Source organism: Aulonocara stuartgranti, assembly GCF_965226115.1.
Source record: "Aulonocara stuartgranti genome assembly, chromosome: 12".
Taxonomy (NCBI): Eukaryota; Metazoa; Chordata; class Actinopteri; order Cichliformes; family Cichlidae; genus Aulonocara; species Aulonocara stuartgranti.
In genome coordinates this window covers 25756790-25767499 of record NC_138948.1, presented here as the reverse complement: position 1 = coordinate 25767499, position 10710 = coordinate 25756790, and the positions used below count along the sequence as shown (strand labels likewise).

Sequence of the window (10710 nt, the reverse complement as noted above, 5' to 3'; positions counted from 1 at the left end):
ACATAAGAAAACATGATAAATCCAGCTCTTATTATCGTTTTATGGAAACTTCATAGGCCGCAAATCCCAAGGTCTGCCTGATAAACACCACTAATAAGTCCAAGATCTGGCTTATTCTCCAACAGGTGTTTTCACTTTATTTTCCTATCATAAAATAAGTGGTCCACCTGGCAAGGAGCAAAGCGCCAAACAGCACAGTGTAACTGAAGAGAACAAATTTGAGGATTTCCTTGAATGTCCGGAGGAAGCGGATAAACAAGGGGTCCACATCCTGGGGCTCCTGCTGTGTCATTTGCCTCCGACCAAGCTGGGTTAGGTGTCCCATGTTTTGGCCTCGCCCCATTCTTCAAACAAACACATTTGTTAGATTTCAGTACAAAAGAAAAGAATTAGAATCAAGACAGGTGGCTGAAAGTTCATTAAACATATATGTACTGCAAGCAACACCGGCAGTATGAATGATTTAAATTTAACGTATGGAAATTTAGACAAAAACACCAGGATGCATCTTCATATTAACTTGTATTATAAGCACAAAGTTATTTATTCCTGGCAATGTAAAAGCCGAGGAAAGACTGGCGTTAATAATTTATCCCCCAAGTTGCACAAATGGGTTCAGTATCGATCTGCTTTGTTTGCGTACAGTTGCAAATAATATACTGAACATCATTCGCCTTTACTGCTTTTGGATAAGAAAAAAAGAACAATTCCTGCATGGTGAATCTGTTTTTTAAGGTCATTTTTTTCCACACTATTAAACAACAGCCACACCCATACAAGAACCGCGTTAGTCACAATAAATTTTGCTTATAAAAATGTATACTTTTATTATGTCTCCTCGTTAAAATAAAGAAAGTTGAGTGTCTGTTATCTTCTTAAAATTTTTATCTTGCTATCAAAAACAGACAAACTGTGCATAAAGTGACAAATGTAAACATGCATGAATGCCAGATAAGTCCACATGAGGTAAAGGCATAATTTCTTTTTTTATAAAAAAGGAAACACTTACACCTTTGTGTTGATGGAGCAGGACAGGAGCTGATCAGAAGGGCTCCTGTGCTTCTAGCCCTGAAGTCCAAGTTGATGTGTGCCGTCTTGAGCGTTTCAAGCCCTTGTGGGAGAGGAGGAGCCAAAAGGAAAAACTGATCACAAGGATCTGAATCCCCTGGGATTTATTTAATGGCAATAAAAGTGTTGTTGCACCTGCTCCTCAAGGAAACAGCAGGCCAAAATTTACAGATTTAAGTATTCTCTGAATAATTTACCAAAGTAGTTTCCAAGACTTTTACACAAGCAGCATGAAGGAAAAACTACAAAGATTAGCCAAACAGAGGTCACCAAAATATCTGAGTGCCGTCAGCAGGTCTCCCTATATATATAGCGTCAGGCACGGAGAAGGTATTGACTGATACAGAGATCAAACACCCTCCTGCCGCAGAGTTATCCTCTACCGGAACATGGAGCAAATGGCCTCCTAATTCAATCAGTGTCCTGTGCTGTCAAATCATGGGCTGCCGTGGGCTGAGCTCTCCAGACAGCACAGGGCCATTATCGGATGATCAGGAGGCCTGTTACTGCGCTAATTGCTCCTTCAGAGAACTGGAGCACTGCTGAGGAATACACTCTCATCCCTGCTTTTCATCCGCTTGCAATCAGCTTTCCTTACCAAAAAAATTGCCCAATTTACAATAATCAAAATGGCGTATCACATGACCAAGTAATATGACACTAATTATAGTTTAAGACTTTATTTAGTCATTTTTAATCCAAGCAAAGGAAAACAAACAAAAGACAACTACAAAAGCTTTCAAAAATGCAAATCAAATGCATCATTACTCTTCTATGGCATCACAAATATGTTTTAATTCTATATACAGTATATATACAGTAGCAGAAAAGCAATAGCTGCAATGACAGAAACACAACCAAAGGACAAAGTTCATTAGACATCAATAAACCTTTAAATTGCACGATACGGGTGCAACTCAAAGGGAGGACAGTAAAGATTATGGAATGTATATAAAAGACAGATGTAGCCTCCGGCTGCCCTAAACCTGCTTTTTCTCTAATGTCCAGCAGGGGGAAGAGTCCTCTGCAAAAAAATTAAATAAAATAAAAATCACCAGATTGTCTCCATTGCTTGTTCAGCCTTTTTTTTTTTCTTTTAGAAAAGAAAAAATGTGTAATTTTGTAAATTCTAATTAAACTCTTGATTAGGGCAAAACAGATGATAAAGCAAGCTATGCTTCAGAGCTACGTTTTGCTGTACTATGAGCATTTCTCAGTCAGACCAACCCACGGTAAACACATCAAGAAAAGAAAACGGCCGACACAAACATCCGACTTTGCAAACAGGACTTTGCAAAACAAAGGGTGGCATCACTCAGGCGATTAGAAAGTGGAAATGCCTAAGGCTGCAGTGCCATAGTAGGTAACAGTTACTTTGACATAAAGATATTTTCACAGGGCAACTTTGAAAGAGCCGGTCTCTCTTTAAACCGGAAGAGACATCAATGAAACACCTGCAGGACAGTGATGTGGACATAAAAAAAACAGTAGCTGAGCTTTTCTGGTAGATGGGCTTTTTGATGTGGCCAGGTGTACGTGCAGGTGACTCATTGTGTTGGGGATTCAGGGCGGTCCATGAGGGATTTGATCCAAGTTGTGCCATTTATGAGTTTTGTGGTGGCTATAACATACTCCATCCCGCTGTCTTCCACTTGAGAGAGGAAACGGAGAGCAGCTATTTCTGCATACGTCACACCACCGAGGAAGAACACCAGCGTTGTCCGATTCTCTCCCTGCTGGCCTGTTGGACATTGAGAGGAGATGCAAGTCACTAAAATGCAACATAAAAACTAAATATATTAACAATAGCAAAGGATATTTTATTGTTTTTCCTTAATTCCACTCTGACCTGGTAAATCCTTTAAATACTACCAAATATAAATGTTAATAAAACACAGCTCAATGTAAAGCAAATAGCAATCCACCCTCTGTTAAAGCACAATTTTTTAAAAAAATGTGAAAACCCTTATTTAGCCATACACTCCCCCCAGATTAGAGTCCTCTATTATCACCTTTAAAAACTAATGCAAGGCAGGCATGTAGCAACAAGTCAACTGTCTAATGCCCAAACACAGTTCTAATTAGCACATTTCAAACAGAGTGTATAATTAAATTCATTATTCACATCAGTGCAACACCTACTACTGCCAAAATGAAAAGATGGAGGAAAACAAAAGGAAAACACTGGCTGTCACTCACAAATCAAGCACAGAGTGGTTTTTCAGCCTTTCTATCAAGAAAGGCACACAAAAAAACGACAAGCTAACAGTGGCTATGTGGCACCATTGGCTACATGCCATAAATCTGCCGCTATTCAGCATCTGACATAAACAAATCCTGTGTCTTATCTACACAGAGCAGGAGGGCGGCTGTTTTTGTTCTGTTGTGAGCAGCAGGGCAAAGAGCAGTCCTAGCTTCTCTTAGTCCTTACGTTTCTTATGGAGCCCAGAGGGAAGCTGTTGTCTCTCCTCAAAGTGTGGGCCGGGAAGCATTTTCAGCACCTCTTCGATGCTGCGCCACCCAGGCCGTGCCAAGATCTGAGTCAGTCGGATGCTAAGAGGAGAATAGCCACTGTACACATATGAGATGTCGTTGGGATTCTGAAAGAACAGAAAAACTCACAAACGTCAGCCCTTGCTTTTTCATGAGTTTAATCCATTAACTGCTTTCCTTTTTTTGTATATTGAGTACCTGCTCATTGGCGTCCTCCATCCACAGTTTAAGAGTTTTTCTAATAGTGGGGTAGTTATTCCGTGAGCCTGTCTGTGGCTTTAAAAGACCAGCCTTCTCTAGGTTGTTCAGCGTGAGTATGTGTTCATAACCATAGGTCTTCACACAGGGGGAGGAAAAAAGTTCAAAACCATCCAGTTTTAATTATGACACAGCAAATAATCATTTTTTGATTCAGCCAAGGGTGCAGAGAAAGCTTCTTTATGTCTTTACCTGGAGAATCTCCCTCTTGTAGTAGTCCATCACCTTGTGTTTGAGGCCATTGTTGCAGACTGACTGCATACACACCAGACGCAGGATCTTGATCAGGGGATCCTTCTGGGCAATGCAGTCTTCTATATACGTGTTCACCTGCATAGTCACATAATTTTAGGGTGTTTAGTGAACTTTTACTAAAAATCCTGTGAAACAGCACCTATAAAAACACACCTTGCAACTACTGGATTGGACTCCCTTTTGCCTACAGAACTGCCTTAATTCTTCATGGTATAGATTCAACAAGGTGCTGGAAACCCTGTTGGATCTATACCATGAAGAAACATTCCTCAAAGATTTTAGTTTGTATTTAAATGAAAGCATCACAAACTTGCTGCAGATTTGCTGGGTGTACATCAAGGATGCAAATAGGGTTGTGTAGGGAAACTCCCAGGAGATCAGCAGTTGTGAAATTCTCATACCAGCTCATCTGGCATCAACAACCATGTCATGTTCAAAGCCACTTACATCACCTTTCCTCCCATTCAGATGCTCAGTTTGTTTAGTATCTAAGGCTACGTTCACACTGCAGGTCTTAATGCTCAATTCCAATTTTTTGATCAAATCCAATTTTTTTTGTCTGCTTGTTCACACTACAAATAAAATGTGACAGCAAACGCTCTCTAGTGTGAACCCTCAAAGCGGCCCGCATCTGCAAAAGAAGACGTCACACACAACGCGCTCTGTTTAGACCCAGAGCAAACAGTATTGTTTGACTGATGGCCCTTAATATAAAGACTTGTTTTGGACTTTACCTCTCCCGATTTTTGCTTTAAGTTATTTTGTTATTTACATAATAATGTAAATAACCTAATAATTATCCTTATTGCTGTTTTAGAGAGAAGCGGTGCTTTAAAGGATAGTTGCAGATTTCTGTCAGAATCTGCAGATTATACAGTACAAATAACATGTTCACATTTCTCCAACGTTGTCTTCCCAGCAGTTTCACTAACATCTACATGTGATGGCCAGGAGGCGTTCGCGATGTCTTCTCCGGAGCTGATAATTGGCATCTGTCTTGTGTCAGTGACGTAAAAGACGGATTAAATGCGACCTGACCGTTCAAACAGCAGTCACTTTCTAAAACATCAGATATCTATCGGATTCAGTACCACATACGAAAGTGACCCAGATCAGATTTGTGCTGTTCACACTGTCATGCCATGATCAGATATGGGTCGCATAGGGTCAAAAAAATCGGATTTGATGCGCTTTCGCCTGCAGTGTGAACGTAGCCTAAATACATGGAGCTGCAGGCCGTGTGAGAATGGTTGAACAGGTTTATCTAATATATACGTGTTTTTGATAACGTGTAACAACTTATCTTAGGGAGGAAAATAGGTAACTAGATGAAAAATACCTTGTCTGTGTCAACACCAGTCATAAATTCCTGCTCCACTGTTAGATTATCAAAGAAGGCCTCGGATGCTGAAACATGAGATGATAGATGATTTACTACATAGTAATGGATATTGATGGAAATAGTTGTCTTTAAAGACTTTAAAGCCAAAAACTGAGCGAGATGTATGCTAAAAAACATAATGTGATTTGATGGGAAAGCATTGGATTATATACGCACTTGTGATGTCTTTGATCAGCTCGGCAATAGAAGTGTGGTTAGCCAGTGAGCTTCGGGCTGCCTGCATGTGAGGCAGCTGGGAGACAAACTGCTTAATTTCTCCCACCGTTTTGGCATTATGGCGCTCCTGAGAGACAAGAAGAGATGAAACAAGCATGATGCAGCATCCAAATAATCTTTAACCACTATCACACAAAACACCTCAGTAATAAAATTCAAGGCTTTGACATGCTACAGTTATAATGCACTGGACCATAGCACTCCTTTACTTGTTGTTTGGCCTAGCAAGAATATCTGAAACTGATCTCATGTTGCTCCCCGAAAGTACCCGGACTGGAATGAAGGAAATTTCACACTATGATCACCACATGTAAGCAAAGAAGGAAAAAAAAGCAAAAATGTATCCAAAACAAGGCTAACCTCAAAGGCGGCAGATATTATTTTAGCTTTTTTGCTTAGTGCTGCTCCAACAGCATTGAAATTTTTGTCCCGGATTTCCGCATACAGCTCCTCTGCTGAGTTGAGCTGTAACTTCTTGGGCTCGGTCGGCAAATCTTTACTCCCTTCACCTTGCTTCTTCTGTGCAAACTTCTCAGGAGGCAGCTTGACATAACCTGGAGTGAAAGCATAGAATTTAAAAAAAAAATACTAAAAATAAAATAATCCCTGAAAAACTTATGGCTCAGGATAGTAACACTACTTGCATGAAAAGCTACCACACAGAAATGTCTGCAGGCAAGCATCCAAACAAGGATCACTAGACTGCAGACATCATCAAACTGCTGGAGAAACTAACCTCCACCTCAACACTACAATATGTCAAATATTGGAGAAAAAAAGAAGATTAATTTTAATGTTCAAGCGTAATCCTGCTTTGCTTTTTGATTAAAAATAAAGTTGCAAAAGAAACAGCGGGATATGCAGATGTCAGATACAATAAATATTACTGAGGCTCAACATGCAAACATAAGAATAAGAACTCTAATTGATTTATTCATACCATTACTGATTCCGTAAATCTCGTCAATGAGACCCTCATAGGTGAGCTGTGTGGCCAGAGGGGTGAGCAGGTCAACGTTACGATCAAGGAGAAGAAGGGTATCGAACACGGGCAGAATCTGATTCTGACTGCCAGCAAACTCCCTCTTCATCCTCAACATCATGTTGGCAACGAGCTGATAACAAGCAGAGCATTTGTTTATCAGAAAACTGTATTCACCTCGCTGCTGCAGAGCCTCTGCTTTCATATAAAACAGAAATTATTGCAGGTTACACCATGCTCACCCGTGCACATTCTCCTTTCCCATATATCTGTGGAATGGTGCCATACAGAGCCTGCAAGGTCATGAGGCCTTTGGCTGTGTGGTACAGACTTGTTTGGTCATTTTCCAGGTAGCACTCCTGAGTGAGACAAAGGGGAGTAATTTATGTGTATATGAGAGATTCCACCAAAGCAAGTATATGATATATATTTGTACTCTGCAACCTGAACACACCCTGAAAGCACTTTCATACTCCATGGACAGCAGGTCCCCATCGTAGGGAATCAGGTCCAGGATATACTCATCGATGTTGATGAAAGAGGCCAGCACGCCCTGCTCCTTCAGCCGCTGTTCGCACAGCATGCTCCGCCGAGGCACGAACAAAATATGAAAGTCTCGGGATGAATGGTGTCTATCCTCACTAAAGAGTAGCACAATTCATGTTGCAAAGTGTGGATAGCTATGCAAAGTGAGAGAAAGGACAAGAAAACAAAACCTTGTCTTTATCGCAGATTGAAGTTGAGACACATACACTCACCTAGTTATATTGTCTGCAATGATGTCCATAAGTTCCAGTCTGGGCCGGACAAAAAAGATGATATTTTTGACATCAGCAGGGGGAAGCCTCCCATTCTTGAGGGTGAACATCTTTTCCACTTCATGTTCCTGAACACACCATAATAAACGACAAGTTAAAACAACACCCTCAGCAACATTAGACACATGACATTAGTGTTAAAAGAAACTAGATAATAAGACGTGGGCCTTGTCTGTTGTCTGAGTTAATTTAGACATAAATTGTGCAAACACTTCCAAAAAATAATGTGCAAATAAATACAGAATTCCAAGATTTGAAAATCCCATGAACACATATTTCTTTTACACTAAAAAAATAACAGAAAACATAAAAGATTTAAAATAAGAAAATGGACCAAGAAAAATATTTGATTATTTTTAATTTGGCGACACCAGTACATCTCAAAAAAGGGCATGGGTATCTTTACCACAAACTGAGGAGACTAGCGGCTGGACTTTTAGGAGAGGAACACTGTACCTTTCTTGTCTGATATACAATTCTAGCTGCTCTACAGTTTCGAGTCTAATTTGTTGTATTTTTGATTTCACGATGTGCCAAATGCTTTCAGCTGGTGAAAAGTCTAGAATGTAGGCAGGATAGTTCAGTAGACTCTTCAACTATGAATGCATGCTGTTGTAATCGATGCTTAATGCGGTTTAGCAGTCTTTTGCTGAAATGTGCAAAAAGACTGCTGTCCTATCCAGTCTGGATAGGAGCATATGTCAAACCTGTTTTCAGCATTGCTAGATATGTAGACTACCAATTCCACAGGCATGAATGCAGCTCCATCAAAGGTGCAGGTTTTTGAACTCAGTGCTGATAATAAGTCAGATGCTGCCTTTCCTGTTTAGTCCTGAGGACACAACATCCACGTTTTGCAAAAATAATTTAAAGTCTTAATTCATCTGACCACAGAATAGTTTTCCACTTTGCATTTTACATTAGCAGACAGTAGCATTTCTGGATCACGTTCAACTATGGCTGATATGTACAAATCATGTTACTGACCTGTTACCAAATGTTCCTCAAGCTATTTCATTTTAGTACCAATTACTTTTCCAGACTGTTCTTCGTGTACCAACGTTTTCAGTTGTCTTGTTGCCATCACATTCAAAAGGGCCTAATATTTTTTCATTAAACAATATAAAGCTCTGACGTTTTCTATTTATATATTGGTTTAGGAGATTTGCAAATCATTGCATTCCCACAAAGCACAGCTTCTTAACATTTTTAGAAATGGGTTTGTAAACAGAAAGCACTTACCTTCAACAGAGAGTACTGAGCTATTAGTCCAAACGGTCCCGTCAGATATTCGTCCCAAACAATGGCCTAAAGTAAGAGAGTAAGAACAAACAAAGCTTTGAATCGTGAGTAAGCAGAACTGAAGATGTTCTGTCAGGCGATACTTGCTAACTTTTACTTAGCTATTAGCTCGAATATTTTATAATACGACGCACCTATACAGATATATGTCTGCGTTATCTGTACTGTTTTACACATTCAAAATAAAACTATGACTATAATGTTAACTGACAGTCTCATGGTAACGCTGAGGCTCAGAGACCACATTGAGTACCACTACCAGTGTTTGGACCACATTTCACAGGCGTATGCGGGTTTGTCACCTTGCTTCCTGCGCATTTGTCCAAAAACTCTCGAAGCTCTTTTCGTGCTGCTTCTCTCAATATGTTTAAATTCACTCTACCGTACGACAAGTGAGCAGCCATTTTTTCCTTACTAGCAGCACAACAAATCAGGTGACTTCTGCGGAGTCGCATCATGTGACCAAAGAAAGTCAAGCTAGTTCATGCCAGTGATTGTAGAAAACACCACAATTGTACCAAACACTTCCACTTCACTAATGCACCGACAAATCCAGGTCGACACTATCTGTTTGCAGTCTACGGTAATAATAAATAAAAGTTAAATGCAAAACCTAAAATAGCATAACGTGCAATACGGGTTTCACGCATGCGTAGATGTTGCTCAGTATGAAAAACAGCTTAAGAGAAATACTCATGTCTCATACCGAGTCTCAGCGTCGTTTAAATTATACTTATTAAGCGCAGACATCCACAGAATAACATCGGAAACGTTTTCTATGGGCTCAAAATGTGGTCATAAATATTTTGTACTTGTAAATCGGTTTTGTACTTGTAAAAAAGATTTGTATGTGTAAAAAAAATTTGTGCATGCGCAAAAAAGATTTGTATGTGTAAAAAAGATTTGTATGTGTAAAAAAGATTTGTGCGTGCGTAAAAAAGATTTGTATGTGTAAAAAAGATTTGTGCGTGCGTAAAAAAGATTTGTATGTGTAAAAAAGATTTGTGCGTGTGTAAAAAAGATTTGTGCGTGCGTAAAAAAGATTTGTGCGTGTGTAAAAAAGATTTGAGTGTGGACTTAGCCCAAAAAACCCCTGCAAGTTACAAATACGAATTTTGACCCTATTTTTCTTCCTTTAAACTGATTGGTCAATGTCATGTCAATCACAAATTAAACAATCCAATCAGAGAACAGATGGGTTTGGCTGTCGGAGGGGCACTTTTTTGAACTGCAGGTCCTTGAAGGGTAATCTCTATCCGGTTGTTCAGTGATGACGTGACGAATCCTACTTCCGGGCCTAAAGTAGTCTGCGTTTAATATGGCTTTTGTGTTGTTAACATGTTTAATGTTATGTATTTTCTTCTATTTGATCTCAAAAAGCTCCTAAAACAGTCAGTGATCCAGGTTGACCTCCCTCGGCTTTTATTACCGCTAATCATTTATTTAAGCTCAGTTTTTAAAACCTTAGGATGTAACTACAGCCCAGCCCATGCAGCAGTATATGAATGACTAACCTCGTATTGTGGATGGATTATCTCAGTTGTTCTCCTGGCTGAAGTTTGGTCCTTTTACAGCATCCTGCCATGCGATTACATTTGTTTCTGACCACTGAGAACACTCACGTTAACTTTTATCGAGTGGAAAAAAAGTTAGCTTGTTTATATTATGCTAACATAGCTGTGTCGCTAGCGGTCACGTAGCACATCATTATATACCAGCTAGCCCAACTTCAGTAACCCTACAAACGTCACTGCTGTTTAGTTTTCTGTCTTCATTTATGCTGGAAGTGATAACAGAGCTGTACGTTTGAATTTGTTTCCAAAACCCCGCAGTCAGGACATGCTATATTGTATTTAGATAGAAGCTAGCGAGCTAACTCCCTGCTAACTTCTAACTCCGTTAAATGTCATAAATTC

At 39.7% G+C, this 10710-nt stretch overlaps 1 protein-coding gene across 1 annotated transcript; it reads right to left on the bottom strand.

Annotated features, from left to right (window-relative positions):
- Positions 1–1732: 1732 nt before the first annotated feature.
- On the bottom strand, positions 1733–9450 carry vps33a (VPS33A core subunit of CORVET and HOPS complexes). Its single transcript, XM_082555843.1, has 13 exons — positions 9097–9450; positions 8735–8800; positions 7433–7560; positions 7129–7315; positions 6917–7033; positions 6633–6807; positions 6053–6246; positions 5633–5759; positions 5414–5481; positions 4012–4149; positions 3760–3897; positions 3500–3668; positions 1733–2809 (listed from the first exon to the last, which is right to left on the bottom strand). The coding sequence occupies exons 1-13, from the start codon at positions 9250–9252 to the stop codon at positions 2616–2618; spliced, it is 1857 nt and encodes a 618-aa protein (XP_082411969.1). The 5' UTR covers positions 9253–9450; the 3' UTR covers positions 1733–2615.
- Between the last annotated feature and the right edge of the window lie 1260 nt (positions 9451–10710).

Excerpts from the sequence above, each read along its gene's own strand:
- vps33a (XM_082555843.1), bottom strand. The coding sequence starts at position 9,252 with ATGATGCGACTCCGCAGAAGTCACCTGATTTGTTGTGCTGCTAGTAAG. Across the intron at positions 8,801-9,096 it reads ACAAATGCGCAGGAAGCAAG|GCCATTGTTTGGGACGAATA; the intron begins GTGACAAACCCG and ends CTCTTACTTTAG. Across the intron at positions 7,316-7,432 it reads ATTGCAGACAATATAACTAG|TGAGGATAGACACCATTCAT; the intron begins GTGAGTGTATGT and ends GCTACTCTTTAG.